At 39.3% G+C, this 24,938-nt stretch overlaps 2 protein-coding genes across 2 annotated transcripts in view; both read right to left on the bottom strand.

Annotated features, from left to right (window-relative positions):
• LOC145435027 (uncharacterized) overlaps positions 1–5,482 on the bottom strand; it is a 31,636-nt gene extending 26,154 nt beyond the window's left edge. The window contains exons 1-3 of the mRNA XM_080312302.1: positions 5,348–5,482; positions 1,549–1,762; positions 116–245 (exon numbers count right to left, since the gene is read on the bottom strand). Of these exons, the coding sequence (XP_080168428.1) occupies positions 116–245; positions 1,549–1,762; positions 5,348–5,449 (446 nt within the window). The 5' untranslated portion in view covers positions 5,450–5,482. The remainder of the gene's footprint in view (positions 1–115; positions 246–1,548; positions 1,763–5,347) is intronic.
• Positions 5,483–5,501: 19 nt separating this feature from the next.
• LOC145436551 (uncharacterized) overlaps positions 5,502–24,938 on the bottom strand; it is a 46,965-nt gene continuing 27,528 nt past the window's right edge. Inside the window, exons 32-64 of the mRNA XM_080313913.1 lie at positions 24,631–24,753; positions 24,280–24,522; positions 23,963–24,208; positions 23,780–23,902; positions 23,404–23,649; positions 22,983–23,105; positions 22,609–22,854; positions 22,287–22,532; positions 21,973–22,218; positions 21,781–21,903; positions 21,461–21,583; positions 19,619–19,864; positions 19,056–19,301; positions 18,554–18,799; positions 18,367–18,489; positions 18,020–18,265; positions 17,812–17,934; positions 17,434–17,679; positions 17,244–17,366; positions 16,867–17,112; positions 16,557–16,802; positions 11,596–11,718; positions 11,220–11,465; positions 11,020–11,142; positions 9,762–10,007; positions 9,575–9,697; positions 9,215–9,460; positions 9,016–9,138; positions 8,652–8,897; positions 8,458–8,580; positions 8,198–8,320; positions 8,007–8,129; positions 5,502–5,867 (exon numbers count right to left, since the gene is read on the bottom strand). Coding sequence (XP_080170039.1) covers positions 5,656–5,867; positions 8,007–8,129; positions 8,198–8,320; positions 8,458–8,580; positions 8,652–8,897; positions 9,016–9,138; positions 9,215–9,460; positions 9,575–9,697; positions 9,762–10,007; positions 11,020–11,142; positions 11,220–11,465; positions 11,596–11,718; positions 16,557–16,802; positions 16,867–17,112; positions 17,244–17,366; positions 17,434–17,679; positions 17,812–17,934; positions 18,020–18,265; positions 18,367–18,489; positions 18,554–18,799; positions 19,056–19,301; positions 19,619–19,864; positions 21,461–21,583; positions 21,781–21,903; positions 21,973–22,218; positions 22,287–22,532; positions 22,609–22,854; positions 22,983–23,105; positions 23,404–23,649; positions 23,780–23,902; positions 23,963–24,208; positions 24,280–24,522; positions 24,631–24,753 — 6,236 coding nt within the window. The 3' untranslated portion in view covers positions 5,502–5,655. The remainder of the gene's footprint in view (positions 5,868–8,006; positions 8,130–8,197; positions 8,321–8,457; positions 8,581–8,651; positions 8,898–9,015; positions 9,139–9,214; positions 9,461–9,574; positions 9,698–9,761; positions 10,008–11,019; positions 11,143–11,219; positions 11,466–11,595; positions 11,719–16,556; positions 16,803–16,866; positions 17,113–17,243; positions 17,367–17,433; positions 17,680–17,811; positions 17,935–18,019; positions 18,266–18,366; positions 18,490–18,553; positions 18,800–19,055; positions 19,302–19,618; positions 19,865–21,460; positions 21,584–21,780; positions 21,904–21,972; positions 22,219–22,286; positions 22,533–22,608; positions 22,855–22,982; positions 23,106–23,403; positions 23,650–23,779; positions 23,903–23,962; positions 24,209–24,279; positions 24,523–24,630; positions 24,754–24,938) is intronic.

The following is a 24,938-nucleotide window of genomic DNA, read 5'->3' as shown; positions in this document are numbered from 1 at the left end:
ACGTGTGTGTATCCACAGCAAGATGACTTAAACGAAAATATCAGCAAGTTGACAGAAAGGTATTGCCGGTCCAAGAAGAGCGACACGAGTCGTTTGATGAAAGTGTGGAAAATACCTTTTGCCTGAGTCGGCGGTCCCCCTGTCCACGTATCCGACTTTACATTTGCATAGAAATCCCGGGTCACGGTTGGTGCAGTCGGCGTACGGATGGCAATCGTCGTCACCCGTAATGCATTCGTTCACATCTGTTAGCACGATATTAGCTGGTAATATGACATTGATGCCATTAAGTTATGTACCAAATTTGAGACGTATCCTAAAGATTGTTGATGTCTGTTGAAGAGGATGGTCGCTGTTGAATTTACCCGATGCTTCTGAGTGAGTATGATTCATAATTCAAATCGGATGATGCGAGAAGCCAGAGAATATAATATAATATCCTAATCTCGTTGCATATTTTGGCTGGTTGAACATAGTTTGACCAAGTTGCCACAACAGCAGTTGTAGGATTCATTTTTCGGGTATCACTGATTAGGACGTCACAAGACTATATGGAGAATGTGTAAAGTTAACATAATATACTGTACCATCGTTGCGAATACAAATAATTTATTATCAGATCTACACTACGTGAAGATCATCTTGTATTTTTATTCCTTACCTATGTCATTGCTTCTCTCAAGAATGGTGTGGTTTGACACGACCTCACAGAAATGTAATTTACACTAACATACATAGCTTTGTACTACATGTTTGCTATATTTTAACAGCTTCTTGGAGGTACAGAACCGCAATACACAATTGAATAGTAGAGAATGGAAAAGAACATCGTATATCAGCAATCGTCTCAGAAAATATGGCGTCACCAACATGAAATTACGAACACGATAGCGTTCAATGTACTATTTTCGGATGGTGCACGAACTCTTTTTGTTCACACAGCCTTGGATTGTGTATTTCGATCAAATCGGACTCCAATGCACACATATGAGAGTGTGAACGGCCCTCCCAACCAAACGAAATCTGTCGTCTCGATAATTTTTCGCACAAGCGGGATTATCTAACAGAGATTAGCTAATGGCCATAGATTTCGGTGCCTTGGAATCGACTTTTATCAAAATACACCAGCAAAGACTGCGTCAATAAAAAGAGTTTGTGTACCATCTAAAATTGAACGCTCTTGTATTCTAAATTTCATGCTGGTGTCGTACTATTTTGTGATACGATTGTTGATATACGATGTTCTCTTCCATTCTCTACTAATTGCTGACGATTAAACCTAATGAGTGTCGGCCGAAAATATTCGGGTTCATTTCAATATGAATATACGACTCAATGTTTGCTATTACGACATTGAGGTTTCAAGGCTTCCAAGTTAAGAAAAAAGCATCGAGGGTATCTTTCTTGTCGATAATATAAATCTTTACGGAAAAACGCTAAGAATTTTACTAATTGACTCGGAATTATTAGCACTAATGCTAACGTCCCACAATTTACCCCATGTCGGGTTGGCAAAACTAGGGTTAACTTTGGTACAATCATTCTCACCGGTGATGTCCAAACCAGCGACACCATATCTCGTGATTTCCGGGATCGCATTATTTCGAATGGCGTTGTTGAAATCGTTCGAAACTGTTGTCGAGTCCTGCGTCGCATCATTTGGCAAGTTCATGACGCCCGATCCGATAATGCTCCCGCATTCAAACTGCAATCTGTTGACTCCCAGTATAGGTATTGCCAGAAAATCTCCCATTGCTAAAATCTAACCGACAATAAAATAGGGTCACTAAATTTATATCGATAGAAACTAACACTAATAGTACATATTTGCTCATCAACTTCTCAGAAAGGATAGTAATAGGCAAAACGAATTCAACAAAGGGCAACTGCGCTCTAAAGATGATTTGGTCTCAAATTGAAGGGCAAAACGAACAAAAATTTTTGGCCGCAGCCATTTCCTTCAGAACGCCACCGTAATGGAGCAGCTATTTATTGAAATTTCCACAGGATCTTCACGCTCCAGCTGCCGCGACTGCTTAACCCGTTACATGGCACGATGTCTTCATCGTCGCACTTGCTCGACGCGATAAGGCATGTCACACAGATAACGAAACGTAGACATTATCCTCCATATTATCGGCTGACAACTATCTAAAATTCGTTGTCTGCTTGACTGCCTAATCGCGTCGAGCAAGTGCGACGGTGAAGACATCGTGCCATGAAACGGGTAAATCAGCCGCGGCAGCTGGAGCGTGAAGGTCCTGTGGAAATTTCAATAAATTGCAGCTCCATTACGGTGGCGTTCTGAGGTAAATGGCTGTGGCCAAAAATGCTTCTTCGGTTGGCCCTTCAATTTGAGACCACATCATTTTTAGAGCGCAGTGCCCCTTTAAGAAAATGAGAGATGAACAGAACAGAAGGACATGGTTAACAAAGTTACAATATTAAGGAGTTTTAGGCTAATTATCAATTTCAACAGTGAAGAAATCATCAATATTCAAATAATCTGCAGAAGTTCAAGGTTTGAAAATCTTATTGAGAGCCAATAGTTATTACATTAGCCCGGCTCTTTCATATTTAGCATCGTTTCATTTTGGTCAGTCGCATTTATTATTTGTGGTCGATAGTATGGAAGATTACCAATGATTAGACCCGAACACCCTGCCTTTACGTTTCACCCACATAGCGTAATTGACGCTGACACGTTGAAACTAGTGGGTTTAACTCACTGGTTCTTAAAATCTTTAGACCACGGCCCAAATTTTAGTTTTGTTAACATCTCGCGACTCAAGCCTCACATATTGAAATACATGCTTCTTCAATGTTAGTGTTCTACGTTTCACGGGCATGTATGGAATAGAGAGCTGCAGAAAACAAGTTGTACGCAACACAGTTCTTTGATACATAGCCTATATGTGACCAAAACGATTTCAAATTGGGGTGCACTATTTTTCTCAGCAATTCAGCATGTCTCTCTCTCTCTCTATTTTTCTCTTCATGTGTCCTGGCGCGGTACTGATCGGCCCCGAAATGCCGGTGGTATAAGTTTTCACGGTGCACACGCTAGAGCAGGGGTGGGCAAACTACAGCCCGCGGGCCGCATGCGGCCCGCAACACCGTTCTTTGCGGCCGCGAGAGTCTAAATAAACTTTTTTTTAATATTGATAAAATGCGTACTAAAAATCGAAATAATGCAGGGACTTAATTAAACTATTTCTTAGTGTATTTCACCATGATAATTCTAAGACAGTGGTTTTCAAACTGGGGGGCGTGAAAGAATCATAAGTGGGGCGCGAAGCTGAGCTCAACTGAAAAAGATTTTTTTTCGCGCTCTGCGCGATTTACCAACAATGTCATAATTGTTGCTCTGTAATAAGTCTGACTTTCACATTTAAAAATCTCTGCTCCATAGTTGGAACCTTCCATGCCATCAAACTATCCGTTAGGTTTGATAGCAACCTGGTTGCATTTTGTGATATGACGATAAGGGAGCGCGAAATCTTTCACCATCATAAGGGTAGGCGGCGTGTCTTAAAAAGTTTGAGAAACACTGTTCTAAGATAAATACTCCCTATATTGTTTTTATGTTTAATTTCTAGCGCGACAGCCCGATCTCAAGTCCCACACAGTTTGAGAGGTTTCAACTGCTAAACATCACAGAAATCCTCAACGAGATTGACATAATTCGGATCACAAGTGGGATTTCAGATTGGCCACTCCAGTTTTAATTATTGCAGTGAAGTGCTTATAAAAACCTATTCGCGCGTGCCTTAGGTAGATTCGTTCTCTGCGTGCGTAGAATTTGGGCATTTATATTTTATCTACACAGATGCCTGTTTGAAGCTAACATGGTTATGATTCTGTGAGCATTGCGTGTCCTGGAACCGAACCAAAAGTGAAATTAGTAAATTTATAAACAGATCGCTGCTCACAGATTTAAATTCCAATCCTGTTGTAAGAATTGGGACAACCGACTTTCCTCTGTATATAGTTTTAAAAAATTGGTTATTGAGGTGGACGAGTCCATGAAATCTCGCCACTATCTTTGTGATGCGTGTACGATATATCATCAAAGCAATGTTTGGTTTGTTATAAATAAGCACTTATATTATCTCCATGTTCTCACTATATAATCAAATACCAATTTTGCGTTTTGGTTTTTTTAATCTCATTTTATATAGTGCGGCCCGCGAATGGATTCAGATGTTGAATGCGTCCCGCGAGCTCAAACGTTTGCCCACCCCTGCCCTAGACCCAAATGTTTCCGCTGACGATACTATACTGTAGGAATATACCGTTCTTTCACAATTTCTGAATACATTTGGAATGACTATTATAAATTATTTATATTAAGGAGTGCCACGGTTACGGTTCTGTCGTTTCCCTCCCTCTACTCTGGCCGAGGATTACCCGCACAAGCTAAAGATTCCCAGAGACAGATACATCTCAGATCTCATTATGACATCGAAGCAATCTGTCTGATAAAAAGGTCGCCACATTTTCATATTGCCGTAACCACATTTCTTCGTGTCTCGCTTAATGAATATGGTACCCAATAAAATGACCATGCATAGGCATACCCGCACACGGCACCCATATTAGGTCGCGCGAAGCGCGAAGAACATGTTTTTGTGACAATAAATTCAGCAAATATTACAAAAATATTGTAAGATCACAGTGTTGCGCTCGCGACTCATACTTTAAGAGCCCCCGGTTTAAATGAACAAGAATTATATCGTTCAGTCACTAATTGATGAATGAATATGATCACTTGAGGGCAGGTGAAAAAAGTGGCCTATATGCTGGTGAAGCAACTATACAAATGAAGAGCTTCTTGGAGGTACAGAACTTCAATATACAATTAAATAGTATATTCAAATTGAAATGAACCCGAATATTTTCGGCTGACACTCGTCAGGGGTAATCGTCAGCAACTAGTAGAGAATTGGAAAGAACATTGTATATCAACAATCGTATCACAAAATATGACGTCACCAGCATGAAATTTCGAATGAGAGAACGTTCAATGTACTATTTTTAGGTGATACACGAACTCCTTTTGTTGACAGAGTTTTGGTTGGTGTATTTTGATAAAAGTTGATTCCAAGGCACACAAATGGAATTGTGAACGACCTCGACCTACGATTCGAAATCGGTCGTCTCGATAATTATCCGCACAAATCGGATTATCCAACAGATGTTTGCCGATGGCAGAATTATTGGCCTTTGATCGATCAGCATCAATCTTAAGTGGATGAGTTAAGGGTGAGCTTTTCACATCGCGTGACGCACGTGTTCTGCACAAATGCACACAAGGCATACGGAATGAAGTCTTTTCGATACTTACTATTTCAGTAAATATGCTAAATGCCCTAGCATATTCCTCGCTATTGATATTTGAAATCTCCTCGGTGCAAGTCTCGGCCGCCAATGTCATTGAAAACTGCATTCCAATCGTTCCTGAAGAAAATAAATTGCCAATATCTAATGTGTAGGTGGTATTCTAAGTTTATCACGATATGTCAGGGAACTCTTCGGAGTGGGAAATCAAACCACATTGGCGATGTGCGAAGTTAGACAGAACAATACTGCATCCTTTTTCGGCATTTTACAACCGAAAAAGGTCGTTTCAAGGAATGCGTTGCAGAAAAGCCATCAACAATAATCAGCACTTTTACAATTATTATTGATCCCGTAATTGAGGCACTTGCCTGTGGTATTGTTGGGCTGCGATGATGAGTTGGTAGGATTTGATCCTGTGGTTGTGATAACTTTCAACGGTTTGGTTGTTGTATAACTTGCCGTCGTGGAAGTAACTGTTGTTGGTGTCGATACTTGAACCGTAGTGGTAGTTTCAGTCTCACGTTCTGTAGTTGCGGCAATAGTAGTTATCTCAATTTTGCCAATCGTGATGGTAATATTAGTAGACCGCAGTGCTAAAGATTCCAGTAAAGCCGCCTAAGGCTAATGAGTGAATGTCAGAAATAGCATCAATTCCAGCATGTTCCGTATAGGTGTTACATGCTATATCGATTAAATGACTTGTAAAAGTGATCGTGCTCCCGCAATGATGTGATTTACTAATTAACGCCTAGTTTATAGGAAAAGTCAGATTCATAATCATAAAACCAATTCCGATTTGCACATAAGGTCATCGCTGTAAACCAGTGTTTCCCAACCTATTCCCACCCACGTACCATGACGAGGTTTTATGCAGTGCTCGCGTACCACCTACATAAGTTACGCGCGCCGTAGGCGGTCAAAAATGTTTCCACCATTTATGACGTCATAATCACGTATTTGACCTAAGTGAGTGTAATAGCTATGGCGATTTTTTACCCAAAAAATGGAGGATTTTGACCGAAGAAACTTAATTTCGAGCAAATTTTGACCTCACGTATGCAAAGTATGTGTTTTTGCACATGATGTTAAATTTGTACTTCTTATATTCATTTCTGGATGGGAGAGTATGTCCTTACGAAGTAGTTTGGCCTGAAATGGCGTTTTTGACTTAGAAACTGACAAATATTCACATGATAAAACTTTGTTTTAACGATATCTGGCGCCATGAAGAATCCCAGTAGTCCCACCACGTATTATGGTATATGTAATTAAAACTTGTTGTAGTACAACGAAAGATACTTTTCTACATTCTGGGGTAGAACGCGTCTGTCCTTACTAAGTAGCTTGTCAAGAATGGGGAAAGAACGTTCAACAGCAGCAGTTGTTGGTTGACAACACTGAAGTTGTGCGTACACTGCTGGTGACACACCGTGCTGCTTCATTGTGACAATGCTGTCTACATCACAATTTTGCGCTTCTTGATATAAGAACCATGCAATGCCCAAGCAGTCTTACTTCAGTTAGGATATTGCGCTACGTTTACCATAACACCATGTCAATTGTCAACCTATTTGTTTCGTTTGACCGTTTATGATTCACGATAAGCAGACAATGGGCCGTCTATAACGGTAGGCCTATAAAGTAGGCTACAAGTTGTAAAATATAGAATGATAAGTTCACCTACAGTGCAAAATCTACGATTAAAACGAATTGAAAGAGTCAGAAATATTTTGGCTGTGTAAACAATTTTGACAAAATGTTGACATATTTTGACATGCTTCAAAATCAACCCCACCTGAACTAACTCCCTTCGGTCGAAAAAAAAACAACAGAATCTACTCGCGTACCACCTGGAACACCTTCGCGTACCACTAGTGGTACGCGTACCACTGCTGTAAACGTTTCATTTGCTGGTTAGATGTAATTTAATCAATTTCGAAACATTTGCACCCTGTCCCGTCTACAATATATAGCCAAAGGAAGGAAACGTTGTTGACGCAAGATGCTGTGAGATAGCAGTTGTATCATCCTTCCGTGCATTCATTGATATCGAGAGTTGGAATTTCCAAATATACATTCTGGCGTGGAATTCAACTTTAAATCGATTCGTTCTTATACTAGTACATGTGCAGATATAGTTTGGTATTTACAATTCATTACTTTAAACTTCGCAAATCGAATCTAAAAATTTCATGTATCTGACTCCGAAAAAAAAAACTGTACTGTGCAATGTACGGGACATTGCGTTACAGCTGTGTTATGTATCGCAATCACATACACCTAGCTTTCATTATAGGAAAACAATGGTTTTGCACAAATGTGAATCTAACCAGACACCGGTTAATGATTCGGCCTGGGCCTGATAATGTATATATACGCAAACGCAGGTTGGAAAACACCCGCCGATATCAATATTATGATAAGAAACATACTGCAACAAGTAGGGTAATGTGCGAAATAGACGAACATTCGTATATCCACTGCCATTACCAATTTTCGGACAAGTGCATCAATTACAGCGAATATTCAAGTCATATATAGCCAAACTGAAGGTAAGATCCTCTCTTGTTGTTGCTACGTTCTGTAGTCCAGTACCATTCAATGCATTCATATGTTAGTGGCAACAATTATTATAAGTATGACTACAAACGTATCCAGCACACCTGTACAAATCTTGCCGTCCCCAGTATATCCTGAGTTGCACTTGCACATGTAAGTTCCTTCCTCGTTGATGCATGTTGAGTTCAGATGGCAATCATGCGCTTGTTCCGAACATTCATCAACATCTAAACAGATATTCGTGAAGACTAGTTGCAGTTGTGACGGACTTGCATACAGGTTTATTGATACTGACCCGTACAGTTCACCTCATTTTCGGTATATCCATCGTCACATTCGCACAGAAAAGAGCCTTTGCTATTTGAGCATGTTGCATGATAATGACAGTCATGCAAGTCTTCTGAGCATTCATCGACATCTGATGAAATTTTAGTAAACTTTAAATGGGTAGACAAATCAGAAACAAGTTGACAAGAACTGATTTATGCTACATGATACTTGAAAAAGAGATTAATGAATTGTTACAACGAAACGTTCCCGTCATTTACAATTTACCATCACATGATTCCCCATTCCCGGTGAATCCAAAGTCACATACACAAACAAAGAATCCTTCGTCGTTGACGCAAGTGGCGTTTTTATGGCAATTGTGTAAATTGCTGGAACATTCGTTAATATCTAGAGAAATCAGGATACGCAATGAGTTATACGTAACAAATTTATATGTGGTCACTAGTCATTCATGATACCTGTACAGTATTTCCCATTTCCCAAATATCCACTATCGCATTCACAAATATAGGAACCTTCAACATTGGAACATGTAGCATTAAAATGACATTCGTGAAAACATTCCATGCATTCGTCAATGTCTGAACACGATTCACCATCTCCAGTATAACCATCATTACAATCACAAGTAAAGGAGCCATTGGTGTTGACGCAAGTTGCGTTGTAATGACAGTTATGAAGTCCTTCCGAACATTCGTCTACATCTAAAGCAAGTTGGGAAAAATAAAATAAATACACGTGGAAATGATTGCACTAAAACTATTACACTAAATTATAAAATATGCAACAAAAATTTGATGAACTGTTTCATTTACAATTTACCATCACATGATTCCCCATTTCCAGTGAATCCGAGGTCACATACACAAACAAAGAATCCTCCGTCGTTGATACAAGTGGCGTTTGTATGGCAGTCGTGTAAATTGCTGGAACAGTCATTGATATCTGACAAAATCGGGATACGCAATGAATTAAATATAACATATTCGTAAATGGTCATAATTCGTCATACGTGATATACCTGCACAATATTTGCCATTACCAGAATATCCATTGTCGCATTCACACATGTAAGAACCTTCATCATTGAGACATGTTGCATTGACATGACATTCGTGAATATCTTGCAAGCATTCGTCAATATCTTTACACGATTCACCATCTCCGGAATAACCAACAATACAATCACAAATAAAGAAGCCATCGGTGTTGCCGCAAGTTGCGTTGTGATGGCAGTCATCAAGTCCTTCTAAACATTCGTCTACATCTGAAACAAGTTAAGAAAAATTGTATGATTATTTATATCTGCAAAATATTCCACTAAAGTCATGATAAGATATTGGGTTTTTATAGCGATATGTTTACGACATTTACAATTTACCATCACATGATATCCCACTTCCGGTGAATCCGAGGTCACATACACAACGAAAGAAGCCCTCTTCGTTGATGCAAGTGGCATTAGTATGGCAATTGTGCAAATTGATGGAACATTCATTGATATCTGAAAAAAGCAGAATGCACAATGGATTATATGTAACAAATTCATATGTGGTAATTTATGATACCTGTGCAAGATTTCCCGCTTCCCGAATAGCCACTGTCACATTTACAAATGTAAGAACCTTCATCATTGAAACATGTTGCATTAATATGGCATTCGTGAACAACATCCATGCATTCGTCAATGTCGGTACACGATTGACCATCTCCGGTATAACCAACATCGCATTCGCAAAGAAAGGAGCCATCAGTATTCACGCAAGTAGCGTTGGAGTGACAGTTATGAATTTCTTCTAAACATTCGTCTAGATCTGAAACCAGTTGATAAAATTGATATGAATATTCACTATAGTTGTAGAAAATTTCGAAAATGTTAAATTGATGCGTATCCATTTCTCATTCTATAGATTCCATAGAAAAATCAATGAGCCTGTAATAAGTCCACAGGAAAGTCGTTGAGATTTGAACCGACCATAGAACTAGACTAATAATCACGAAATCACGGCGCTTGATTGGCTAATCGGCTATGTTTGACTGATCACGACGGTGGCGGCTTGCTGATCAGCTGTTCAAGGAGTCTGCTAACGGCGGTGATTCTGTAAGCTCGTTGCAGGTTGGTCCGCAGAGCATGATTTAGGATTTATTAAGGAAATGTTGAGTTACGAAATACATGACGAACAAAAAACAGACCAAAGACTCGAAAACTGGTATCCACGGCTATCTTGTTTGGCGCTCAGCATCCACGGATAGCATTGAGGAGTAAAAAAAAGGTAATGCAGACTAAATGGCCGTCGTCAAATCATCACGATGGTGCAGGCCAACACGAACGCGAAGCAGAAAATTCGTAAGTGCGGTTGTGATCATTTAATCATTGCTGATTACTACGGCGATTTTTTTTGACAAGTCTAAAAAATTCAAAATTTTGTTAAAAGTGTAGCGTTAGGTCAATGAGTGTCAAAATTGTTCACAAACTCAACTTTTTTCCCGTTTTGTAGGTAAAAAAATCACCCTACTGATTTTCAATGAATAGCCGTGATTTCGTGACTAAACTTCCGCCGTTCTATGCTCGCTGGCAGTCCCACTCTGTCGCAGCTACTTTCAAGCGCTTGTAGTCAAATCTTAACGTATGTCCTGTGAGCTTATCACGGGCGCATAGCCGTCTATAAAATGATACGCATAGAATACGCATCATTTTTGAGATATTTCAAATTATGTACAACCCCAATATTCATACTGTGAATTATTCCACTAAATACATTATAAAATATTTAAAACAAATTGATGAATTGTCATAACCAAAAGTTGTCCTGATTTACAATTTACCATAACATGAGTGTCCATTTCCGGTGAATCCGACGTCACATACACAGATAAAGAATCCGTCGTCGTTGATGCAAGTGGCGTTTGTATGGCAATTGTGTGAATTGCCGTAACACTCATTGATATCTGAGAAAAATCAGGATACGGAATGAATTATATTTAGCAGATTCGTAAATGGACATAATTGGTCAAGCGTGATATACCTGTACAGTATTTGCCATTACCAGAATATCCAGTCTCGCATTCACAAATGTAAGAGCCTTCATCGTTGGAACATGTCGCATTAATGTGGCATTCGTGAAAATCATCCACGCATTCGTCAATGTCTGTACACGATTCACCATCCCCGGTAAAACCAACAACACATTCGCAAAGAAAGGAACCATCGGTGTTGCCACAAGATGCGTTGTAATGACACTTATGAAATCCTTCCACACATTCGTCTACATCTAAAACAAGATATGGAATATAATATGGATATTTACATTTGCAAATTATTATATTATAAATACATTATAAAATAATGGGCAAAATTGATGAATTGTTGTAACGAAAAATTCTACGTCATTTATAATTTACCTTCACATAATTCCCCACTCCCGGTGAATCCGAGGTCACATACACAACCAAAGAATCCGTCGTCGTTGCGACAAGTGGCGTTAGAATCACAATTGTGTAAATTGTTGGAACATTCATTGATATCTGAAGAAATTGGCTTACGCAACGAATTAGATATAACAAATTCATAAGTGGTAATTTATCACGTGCCCAGGATGGTAACCGCCGCACCCCGAACCCCCCGATTGGGTGGGGCAATTATTTCGAACATCAACATAAATTATAGAACATTTTGTGGGTGATATCGAACAACTTCAATATTTTCATCGCGCATCGCGCGATTTAGTTTAGTCATTTGTCTACTGTTTAATATGGATACCCGCAGTGTCCCGTGAAAGAAATAGGGGTACGTATCATTTTTGAGGAAAATAAGCATTTCAGCGTCAGCCATCACTTCTCCACGACACATCAAGACTTTTGAATTTTCGGCCAACATGCTACTTTCCGAAGTGTGTTACCAAATAAAACCATGGCCGAAAATTGCATCCATATGTTGCCCGAAAACATCACTATATATAGCCTATTGTAGTGTCGCCATATTTTGCGATCCGGAAAGTGGGACGCCTTTTCCAAATCACAAAAGTTAGATTACCGGACTTAAAAACTGCCGATTCGAAGATTTTTACGGGAAATCCTATCGTCTATGAAAACGCCATTTTCTAGTTCTACTCCCTGAGCACCAGCTCGAACACCTACACTGCAGATTTCGCGTCATTTATGGCGTTTTGTACTTTGTGCCTGTCCTGTCCATTAGCCTGGCTGCCAAAACTGTAAATGAACACGAATTCCAAAAAAGAGGATATTTAGGCGTCATTGAGGGATATTTTCGATATCCCGAAAAAAATGGACAAATCCTCCAATGCAGTAGATACATAGTTACCCTAGCCCAGTGGTTCTCAACCTTTTTGACCTCTCGGCACACTTTGAAAATAATTATTAGTTCGCGGCACACTAGCTCAGTGATTCTGAACTCATTTGGCTTACGGCACAGGCAAACTATAAAAATGCGTATAGCAGCAGCCATAGTCTTACAGAGGTGGTCACTGACGAAGTACTTCTACCTTTTCGGAGCACTCAAGTTTTCTCTGCTTGAGTTTTCTTTTATCTCTGTGGAGATCTCACAAATTGTAACTGATATAATCAGATCAACTTTATTTCTCAATTCTCATATTTGTCGCCTGCAACATCTTAACAATCGCAATGTGAATGGCTATGTTGGCAATTGTAATTTGTAAACGTGAACATCACTTCCAAATGAGTTCATTTCTCGATGGTGATAATGCCTTCCTAGGTGTTGGGGGTTTATTTAGGCTTCTACTCGTCCTGCGATCTGCAAAAGCAGTGTCTTACAAAAAGTGGGCCGTGCTATAAGTTGGCATCTCAGGAATCAATATTAGGAATATCGGTATGGTGTAAAATGAACATCGATGACGAAGACATGACAAGAATACGACAACAAATAGACACAGAAAAAGGTCATCAACCTTCGTCATGTCCCTGTTCTGCCTCGGGTTCTGATGGGTGACAAGTAAAAGGTGAACACTTCGGCCACACCTCAATATCACGGTTCGATTGCCCGAGTTTAGCTATCACCGTCCTAAATGCTACTATGTGAAACTAGCGGATCACACCCACTGACGGCGGAGGCGCCAGTTTGATTCATGGCAGTGCTGTAGCAAGTTAAGAAGCGTCGCAGATTTATCAGAATCTCCGTCCATATACGTGGCTGTGCTCATAGCGTCTTTAGAATAAAGGGCCCAGAGAAAGACCCAATCCATGACCTAATGGGGATGTCAGATTGAGATACTAGATCAGGGGTGGGCAAACTACGGCCCGCATGCGGCCCGCAACACCGTTCTGTGCGGCCCGCGAGAGTCTAAAGAAACTTTTTTTTAATATTGATAAAATATATACTAAATATCGAATTAATGTAGGGACTTGATTAAAGTTTTTCTTAGTATATTTCACCATTATAATTTTACGACAATGGTTACCAAACTGGGGTGCACCCCCTCCTTGGGGGCGTGAAGGCATCTGAAGGGGGCGCGAAGCTGAGCTCAACTGAAAAAATTTTAGCGCTCCGCGCGATTGTAATCCAATTCATAATCATTGCTCTGTATTTAGTATGAATTTCATAGTTAAAAATCTCTCCTTCACAGTCGTAACCTTCCATGCCATCAAACTATCCGTTAGGTTTGCGTTTCACCATCATAAAGGGGGGGGGGGGGGGCTTAACAAGTTTGAGAACCACTGTTCTAAGGTAAATACTTCCTATTATAACTTTTATGTTTAATTTCTTGCGCGACAGCTCGATCTCAAGCCCCACACAGTTTGAGAGGTTTTAACTGCTAAACATCAGAGAAATCCTAAACGAGATTGACATAATTCGGATCACGAGTGGGATTTCAGATTGGCCACTACAGTTTTAATTATCTCAGTGATGTGCTTATAAAAACGATTTGCGCGTGTCTTAGGTAGATTCGTTCTCGGTATGCGTAGAATTGGGGTATCTATATTTTATCTACACATAGTAGAAGTGTGTTTGAAGCTAACATGGTTATGATGCTGTTAGCATTGTGTGTCCTGGAACTGAGCCAAAAGTGGAATTGGTAAATCTATGAACAGATCGCTGCTCACAGACTTAAATTTCAATCCGGTTCTAACCGACTTTCATCTCTAAAGTTTTGACAAATTGGTTATTGAGGTCGACTAGCCGATGAAATCTCGCCACTATGTTTCTGACGCGAGTACGATATCATCAAAGCAATGTTTCGTTTGTTTTAAATAACCACATATATTATCTCCATGTCCTCACTATATTATCAAATACCAATATTGCGTTTTGCTTTATAATCCCAATTTTTTATAGTGCGGCCCGCGAATGGATTTAGATGTTGAATGCGGCCCGCGAGCTCAAAAGTTTGCCCACCCCTGTACTAGATTGAGATACCGTAACTACGGTCGCCTCGACATCCTTATATCTGTTCACTGCATCGAATTGTGCATCACGCAGTGTTGGGATGACTCAAGTCACCTTTTTCGTATGACTTGACTTGACTCAAGTCAGTTTGCTAAAATGACTTGACTTGACTTGACTCGGCGTGTCAAAAATGTGGATTGACTCGTGACTCGGAGCAAAATTCACGAGTCAATTTCAAGTCACCAAGTAATCGGTGTCGATAAATATCACTGTATCTTCTATATCAGTGGTTCCCAAAGTGGGCGATATCGCCTCCCAGGGGGTGAAAATGACGAAGGGGGCGATAGGGGGGCGAAAATGGACAAAGGGGGCGACAGGGGGCGAAAATAGCGAAGGGAGCGATGACGCGTTAAAACGGCTATTTTGGAGTCAATCCGGAGAAATGACCTTTTTTTCTGGTCAACCCACGGAAATTTGGTTGCAAAAGTGTAAAATTCGACTACGATCCGACAAGTTGATCTTTTTTTTTTTTTAGTCAACCCGCCGATGACTACAGATTGTATACTGATTTTTCGGTTCACAAAATCTGGGGGGCGATGATCGGCCTTGAGCTTGAAAAGGGGGCGATGAGTCGAAAAAGGTTGGGAACAACTGTATCTATATGTTCGAATTGTTCGCGAAACGTTGGTGTCACCCGTGAGAGCGACCAATGATGGTGTGTTTTACTGAGCCCCCATTGTTCTCTCTATAATAAATAGACCACAAACGAAGTGATCAAAGCTTACAGCTTACGGTGTCGTAAACTAGTAGTAAAGTAATTTAATAGCAAAATGTCCATTTCTTTTCTTTGTTCTTACCTTAGCCAAACCTCTTGTTTTATTGAAATTGAATTTGCATATAGTTTATATTCCCCTCAACCATTGGCGCAGGCTCGAATTGTATCATATCAATATGTAAATGCGTAATGGATTGCATCTTATCAATTCGTTTCTCTATTTTGGCAGGTATATAACTATAAACTGAGGCTATAATTACGTACGTAGTTTAACAGTTCTACGGATATGTGAGCGATACAGCTCCTTCTTGCGTGTATATTTAACTCTATATTCGTTCATCGCTTCAGAATCAATGACCACTCAATCAATATTTCAGACAACTAGCAAATCGTAATGACGTAATCATGTCTCATACTTCGAAAATGCAACTTGACTTGAATTGTGACTTGACTCGTGACTTGACTTGACTTGACTTGACTCGACTTGACTCGAGTCACCTACAAAAATCGAGTGACTTGACTTGACTCGAGTCACCTTCGAAATTCGATTGACTTGACTTGACTCGAGTCAAATGTGCAATGACTCGAAATGACTCGTGACTCGAAGGTAGTGACTTGATCCCAACACTGGCATCACGTGTCTTGACCGGGTAAATTCAATAGAAAAACCAATGATGACACACTCAAAATATGGATTTTTGTTATACTTCGACATAGTTTGCCACATTTGCTCGCGGCACACCTGAGCAGTCCAATCGGCACACTAGTGTGCCGCGGCACACCGGTTGGGAACCACTGCCCTAGCCTATTGCTGATTGTCCGTAGGCGACAGGCGTGGAATAGTCTCGCGATTGCTATCTGAGGCCACCGCCATTCTCAGCTTTACCAGTAAATCTGAGCACGTGGACCGGGCGACGATGAAAAATTATTAGCAGTATATGCAATTGCCAATATTATAGATAAAAGTCAATCAATAGTATGAATTTTTTTCGCGCAGTGCGCAACTAACGGCAATCACTGTATTTCTCTCCATAACAGTAAAACGTGCCTTTCTGTTGATGGTAAAAAAGCTCTCCGTGAACGGCATTCGGGATGGGGGGGGGGGGCGAGCCGCCCAGAATTTTAGTTTTTGATCATGTGGGGGCCCGAGACCATCGCATTTTGTGGGGGTGCGGGCGGCTAACGAAGTACTGTTTCGGTCCTGCCGTACCCGCAGCCCTGCCCTACCTGTACAAAATTTCCCATTTCCCGAATATCCACTGTCACATTCACAAATGTAAGATCCTTCATCATTGGTACATGTTGCATTGAAATGGCATTCGTGAAAATCTCCTACGCATTCGTCAATGTCCGTACACGATTCACCATCTCCAGTATAACCAACGACACATTCGCAAGCAAAGAATCCATCTTCGTTGATGCAAGTTGCGTTTGTATGACAAGTGTGTAAATTAGTGGAGCATTCGTTGATATCTGACGAAATCAGGTAAGGGAATGGAATATATATGACATATTCGTAAATGGTCATTAATGATACCTGTACAAGATTTCCCGTTCCCCGAATATCCACTGTCGCATTCACAGACGTAAGAACCTTCATCATTGGAACACATTGCATTAATATGGCAGCCGTGAAAACCTTCGGCGCATTCGTCAATGTCTCTACACGATTCACCGCCTCCGGTATAACCAACATCACATTGGCAGAGGAAGGAACCATGGGTGTTGCAACAAGATGCGTTGTAATGACAGTTATGAAGTCCTCCCATACATTCGTCAACATCTAAAGCAAGTTTAGACAAATAATATGAATATTTACACATGCATATTATTCCACTATAAATACATTAAATGATATTGAACAATGACTTGATGATTTGTTACAACTGAATGTTGACATAATTTACTATTTACCATCACATGATTCCCCTTTTCCAGTGAATCCGAGGTCACACACACAAAAAAAGAATGGATTATCGTTGATGCAAGTAGCGTTGGTATGGCAATTGTGTAAATTACTGACACATTCATTGATATCTGAAAAAATGAGAATACGCAATGAATCAAGAAAAAAAACATATTCGTAAATGATCATTAATGATACCTGTACAAGATTTCCCGTTTCCCGCATAACCACTGTCGCATTTACAATTGTAAGAACCTTCATCATTGGAACACGTTGCATTCATATGGCATTCGTGATAATCGTCCACACATTCGTCAATGTCGGTACACGATTCACCATTTCCGGTGTAACCAACATCGCATTCGCAAAAAAATGAGCCATCGGTGTTCACACAACTGGCGTTGTGATGGCAGTTATTAATTCCTTCTAAACACTCGCCAACATCTAAAATAAGTTAAGGAAAATCGTATGTATATGTTTTATATGCAGAATATTGCACTAATTACAGTATAATATATTGAACAATAATTTGACCAATTTTTATATTGAAAGGTTGACGTCATTTACGATTTATACCATCACATGATTCTCCATTTCCAGTGAATCCGACGTCACATACACAAACGAAGAAGCCATCGTGGTTGATGCAAGTGGCGTTTGTATGGCAATTGTGTAAATTGTTATAACATTCATTGATATCTGAAAAAATCAGGATACGAAATGAATTATTCTATATAAGAGATTCGGAAATTCAAATGGAAAGAATTAGCCGTACATGATATACCTGTACAATATTTGCCATTACCAGAATATCCACTGTCGCATTCACAAATGTAAGCACCTTCATCATTGAAACATGTTGCGTTAATATGGCATTGGTGAACATCTGCCACGCATTCGTCAATGTCTGTACACGATTTACCATCTCCAGTATAACCAATATCACACTCGCAAAGGAAAGAACCATCGGTGTTGCCACAAGATGCGTTGCAATGACACTTATGAAGTCCTTCCGCACATTCGTCTACATCTAAAGCATATGCGAATTATTATATTACAAATACATTATAAAATATTGAGCAAAAATTGATGAATTGATGTAATGGAAAGTGGACGCCATTAACAATTTACCTTCACATAATTCTCCGCTTTCGGTGAATCCGAGGTCGCATACACAAACATAGAATCCGTCGACGTTATGGCAAGTGGCGTTGGAATCACAATTGTGTAAATCGTTGTTACATTCATTGATATCTGACGAAATCGGGATACACAATAAATTAGTTTTAACAGATTCGTAGATGGTCATTTATCAAACCTGTACAAGATTCCCCGTTTCCAGAGTACCCACTGTCGCATTCACAAATGTAAGATCCTTCAACGTTGGAACATGTTGCATTGATATGGCATCCGTGAAAACCTTCGGCGCATTCGTCAATGTCTGTACATGATTCACCATCTCCGGTATAACCAGCATCACATACGCAAAGGAAGGAACCATGGGTGTTGCCACAAGATGCGTTATCATGACAGTTATGAAGTTCTTCTACACATTCGTCAACATCTAATGCAAATTTAGAAAAATAATATGAGTATTTACACATGCAAATTATTCCACGATAAATGCAATAAATGATATTGAACAAAGACTTGATGATTCGTTACTAGTAAACGTACACGTAATGTACTATTACCATCACATGATTCCCCTTTTCCGTTGAATCCAAGGTCACATTCACAAATAAAGAAACCGTTATTGTTTATGCAAGTGGCTACAATTCTAAATAACAGCTTCGTAAATGCTCATATTCATGTTATACCTGTGCAATATTTGCCATTACCAGTATATCCACTGCTGCATTCACAAATGTAAGAACCTTCGTCATTGGAACACATTGCATTAACATGGCATTCGTGGTAACCTTCGGCGCATTCGTCAATGTCTGCACACGAGTCACCATCTCCAGTATATCCAGCAACACATTCGCATATAAAGGAACCATCGGTGTTACCGCAAGTTGCGTTGTAATGACAGTTATGAAGTCCTTCTAAACATTCGTCTACATCTAAAACAAGTTGAAAAAAACGATTATTTGCATTTGTCAATTACTCCAATAAATGCGTCATGAAGTTTGAACAGAAATTGATGAAGTGTTATAGCGACACGTTGACTTCACAATTTACCGTCTCAAGATTCCCCACTTTAAGTGAATCTGAATTAGCATAAACAAACAAAGAATCCGTCGTCGTTGTGACAAGTAGCGTTGGAATAACAATAGTGTAAATTGTAGAAATGTTCGTCGATATATGACAAATCGTGAAAAGCACATCAGGATACGAAATGAATTAGATAATCAAATTTGTGAATTGTCATTTATGATACCTGTACAGGATTTTGCATTTCCCGAATATCCCCTGTCGCATTCACAACTGTAAGATCCTTCATCATTGGAACATATTGCATTAATATGACAGTCGATAAAATCTTCCACGCATTCGTCAATATCTGTACACGATTCACCATCTCCGGTGTAACCAATATTGCATTCGCAATGAAATGATCCATCGATGTTTACGCAAGTGGCGTTATAATGGCAGTTATGAATTCCTTCCAAACATTCGTCCCGATCTAAAACAAGTTGAGGAATTTCATTTGAATATTTACACGTGTAAATTATTCCCCTAAATCAATGGTTCCCAACCTGTGGCACGCGAAGGTCTTCCAGGTGGAACGCGAGTAGATTCTGTTTTTTTTTACCAAAGGGAGTTATTATAGTTGAGGTGTTTATTTTTGTCAATCTCGTGAAAGAATTTCGTCGAAAATATTAGTAGTTTCAGATATTACTGTCAAATATTTATCCATTCTCAGCCCACGTGATCAGATTAACAGGCGTAACTGATGGAGAGGGTGTTGTTTTGACGAGTCATGTTTTAGTTGATCAGTTTGGATGTTTTAGTGAACTTGGTTTTGAAGCCCGGGAAAGTGTGTTTTAGATGCATGGCACCGAAAGGACACAAAGGTCACCCGGAACACTTCCATCAATGCAAGGAGCGTTGTGCCGTCACTGGCTGTGGGAAACCCCACCACAAATTGCTGCACGTTTTTGTAGAACCATTGCCCTACTCCAAGTGTATGGTTTCAACGGTTGACGCCTCCACCCCGGCATTCCGAGACAGACTCATTATTGCCTACTGGGTTGGAACGGATCAACCACAATGGTGAATTCAAACAGACGGAATTTGTCCGATTTCAAATTCAATTACCGAGAGGCCCATTCAAGATTGGTGTCGACCGACAAAACGCTGCGTAGAAATCTGCAAAAGTGGAAGCACGACGACACGATGATATAGGACCGAGCAGCTGTATTCTCTCGAATCTCCATCTATTCGTTCATCGTTGGAATTAGGATGATAGAAGAATCTGTTGACCGATCATAGTCGGTCAAGTGGGGGTGTGTTTTGACGAGTCATGTTTTAGTTAATCAGTTTGGATGTTTTAGTGAATCAGTTTAATTCAATTGTCCTTTATTTTCATTCCGTTAGTCTCATCTACAACTCTTAATTGTTTCGTTTGATTTAATGATTGGTTGATTGAATTGTTGCATCGTCCGTTTTCGTTTACCTTTATATTGCTCTGTTGCTGCTATTTCTTTCTCCATTCAACTGTTATCGGACGAGCAAGCAATCTTGCGAATCTTGCCATTTACATATCTTATTCTGAACAAGCTGTTCCGTATTATTCGGTTGGACTGCTTGAATTTGTGATCAGAAGAGGATTGATACGCAACGGTTTGACTATAGTCCGAGCCAGATTTAGTGTATAGCAGACAGGATCCGACACCTGACAAAGCATCACGCGTTCACTTCAGTGACGCGTCGGAACAGGTGTCTTCGAAAAACTTGGGTACAAAATTATTCATGATCACTTTGTTGCATAGTGTTATATTTCTTGACCACCCATTAGGACTGTCGATAGAGTGAAAATTTATTGGAATTGCCCGAACGTACGAGAAATGACTTTCATTCGTGAGACGCACTCGATTTTCACTTGATATTTCTTAATGGCGTAACTATTGTTGAAGTGGTACGCAAGCACAGCAGAAAACCTCGAAATGGTACGTGGGTGAAAAAAGTTTGGGAACTACTGCACTAAATATATTATGATATATGGAACAAAAATTAGATGCATTGTCATAACGAAATTTCGACGTCATTTACAATTTACCATCACATGATTCCCCATTTCCGGTGAACCCTGTGTCACACACGCAAACAAAGAATCCGTCGTCGTTCATGCAAGTGGCGTTTGCATGGCAATTGTGTAAATCGCTGAAACATTCATTGATATCTGAAAAAATCAGTAGAAATGTGACTTTTTGCTGCAACTTTTGGTAAAAATAGGCACAACTTACTCACGACTTCAGTGCAATAAAAACTAGCCCCAATTATTACATTTACAAATTATTCCACTAATAATACTATAATACATTTCAAAATATTTAGATAAATTGTTATAACGGAAAGTCTCCGTCATTTCCAATTTACCATCACATGATTCTCCTTTTCCGGTGAATCCCAGGTCACATACACAAACGAAGAATCCATCGTGGTTGATGCAAGTGGCGTTTGCATGGCAATTGTGTAAATTGCCTGAACATTCATTGATATCTTAAAAAATGAGGGTACGCAATGAATTATAACAAATCATACAATTCAAAAAGGGTTCATTTGTGATACCTGAGCAAAATGTCCCATTTCCCGAATATCCACTGTTGCATTGACAAATGTAAGAACCTTCGTTGTTGGAGCATGTTGCATTAATATGGCATTCGTGAAAATCCCCCATGCATTCGTTAATGTCTGTACAAGATTCACTATCTCCGGTATAACCAACATCGCATTGGCACAGAAAAGAGCCCTCGGCGTTGATGCAAGTGGCGTTTGTATGGCAGTTGTGTAATTTGCTTGAGCATTCATCAACATCTGAAGAAATCAGGATACGTAATAATTATATATATGTAACCCGTTGCCTTAAATGGACATTAATACACCTGTACAAGATTTCCCATTCCCCGAATATCCACTGTCGCAATCACAAATGTAAGAACCTTCAGCATTGTAACATGTTGCATTAACATGGCATTCGTGGAAACCTTCGGCGCATTCGTCAATGTCTGTACACGATTCACCATCTCCGGTATAACCAACAATGCATTCGCAAAGAAAGGAACCATCGATGTTGCCGCAAGATGCGTTGTAATGGCAGTTATGAAATACTTCTAAACATTCGTCTACGTCTGAAACAAGTGATAAGTATATCCGGATACGAAATTATTTAGATGTAAAAAAATTGTAAATGGTCATTTATCATACCTGTACAAGATTTCCCATTTCCAGAATATCCACTGTCGCATTGACAATTGTACGATCCTTCACCATTGGAACATGTTGCATTAAAATGACATTCAATAAAATCTTCCATGCATTCGTCAATATCTGCACACGATTCACCATCTCCAGTATAACCAATATCGCATTCGCAACGAAATGATCCATCGATGTTTACGCAAGTGGCGTTGTAATGGCAGTTATGAATTCCTTCCAAACATTCGTCCAGATCTAAAACAAGTTGAGAAATTTGATTTGAATATTTACACGTGCAAATTATTCCACAAAATATATATTATATATGGAACAAAAATTTGACGCATTGTCATAACGAATATTCGACTTCATTTGCAATTTACCATCACATGATTCCCCGTTTCCGATAAATCCGAAGTCACATGCACAAACAAAGAGTCCTTCTTCGTTGATGCAAGTGGCGTTTGTATGGCAATTGTGTAAATTGCTGAAACATTCATTGATATCTGAAAAGATCAGGATGCGCAATGAATTACGAATAATAATGAATGCATCCACATATAATATTGAAAGTCGAACCAGGTCCTCGTTGCAGAAATATTGAAAAGCACAAAATTTAAGTTTACCGAGAACACTTTCGCTCTGTGCTACAAGAGCCCAGGGTTCATCAAATAGTATTTCAATAACAATTTTGATGAGTTGCAATCGGCCAACGATAGTTCACTAACGAAAGTTAACATTTTAATAAATAATATTACGGAATGAAATATCTATTGCATATATGTAAATGGTCATTTATGATACCTATACATGATTTCCCGTTTCCCGAATATCCACCGTCGCATTTACAAATGTAAGAACCTCCATAATTGGAACATGTTGCATTTATATGGCATTCGTGAAAATCTTCGACGCATTCGTCAATGTCTGTACACGATTCACCATCTCCGATATAACCAATATCGCATTCACACAAAAAAGAACCATCGGTGTTGCCGCAGGTTGCGTTCAAATGACAGTTATGAAATCCTTCTAAGCACTCGTCCACATCTAAAATAAGTTGAGAAAATAATATTTATCACTACACATTCAAATTAGTATTCGATTAAAACTACTATGAAATATTTGAAATTATTTGATTAATTGTTATGACAAAACGTTTACATCATTTACAAATTACCATCACATAATTCTCCATTTCCGGTGAATCCGAGGTCACATACACAAACAAAGAATCCGTCGTTGTTGACGCAAGTGGCGTTTGTATGACAATTGTGTGAATTGCTGCAACATTCATTGATATCTTGAAAATGAAGATATGCAATAAATTATATACAAATCCACAAGTGGTCATTTATGATACCAGAGCAAGATTTTCCATTTCCCGAATATCCACTGTCGCATTGACAAATGTAAGAACCTTCGTTATTGGAGCAGGTTGCATTAATGTGGCATTCGTGATAATCCCCTATGCATTCGTCAATGTCTGTACACGATTCACCATCTCCGGAATAACCAACATCGCATTCGCACAGAAAAGAGCCATCGGCGTTGATGCAAGTGGAGTTTGTATGGCAGTTGTGTAATTTGCTGGAGCATTCATCGTTATCTGATGAAATTTGAATGCGCAATGGATTATATATTTCAACCCGTTGGCTTAAAAATGGACATTTATGACACCTGTACAAGATTTCCCGTTTCCTGAATATCCACTGTCGCACACACAAATGTAAGAACCTTCACCATTGTCGCATGTTGCATTAACATGGCATTCGTGAAAATCTTCGACGCATTCGTCAATGTCGGCACACGATTCACCATCTCCAGTAAATCCGTTATCACATTTACAAATAAAGGAGCCATCGGTGTTGTCGCAGGTAGCGTTGAAATGACACTTATGAAACTCTAAGCACTCGTCTACATCTAAAATAAGTCGAGAATATAATATTTATTATTACACATACAACTTATTTCACTAAAAATACTATAAAGTATTGACAAATAAGTTGATGTAATATTATAACAATTTACCATCACATGATTTTCCATTTCCGGTGAATCCGGGGTCACATACACATACAAAGAAGCCATCGTCATTAATGCAGGTGGCATGCGAATTACAATTGTGTAAATTGCTGGAGCACTCATTGATATCTGAAGTAATCAGGATGAATAGTTGGTTCGTGGTACAGAACTTGAAGATGCTTTTCAATAAAACATTAATTGTAATAAAATATTTATTGAACTCGAAGACTTTTATATTACTTGCTACTAGCTGCATTAAATTTAGCGTCAACGACTTGATGTTCAGGCAAATCGATGACACCTTTGTCGCTTTT

This window comes from Botryllus schlosseri, chromosome 3 (assembly GCF_051294905.1).
Source record: "Botryllus schlosseri isolate E-star chromosome 3, Bs_hap1, whole genome shotgun sequence".
Taxonomy (NCBI): Eukaryota; Metazoa; Chordata; class Ascidiacea; order Stolidobranchia; family Styelidae; genus Botryllus; species Botryllus schlosseri.
The sequence above is the reverse complement of the archived record's forward strand: the minus strand, read 5'-3'. Positions and strand labels throughout refer to the sequence as shown.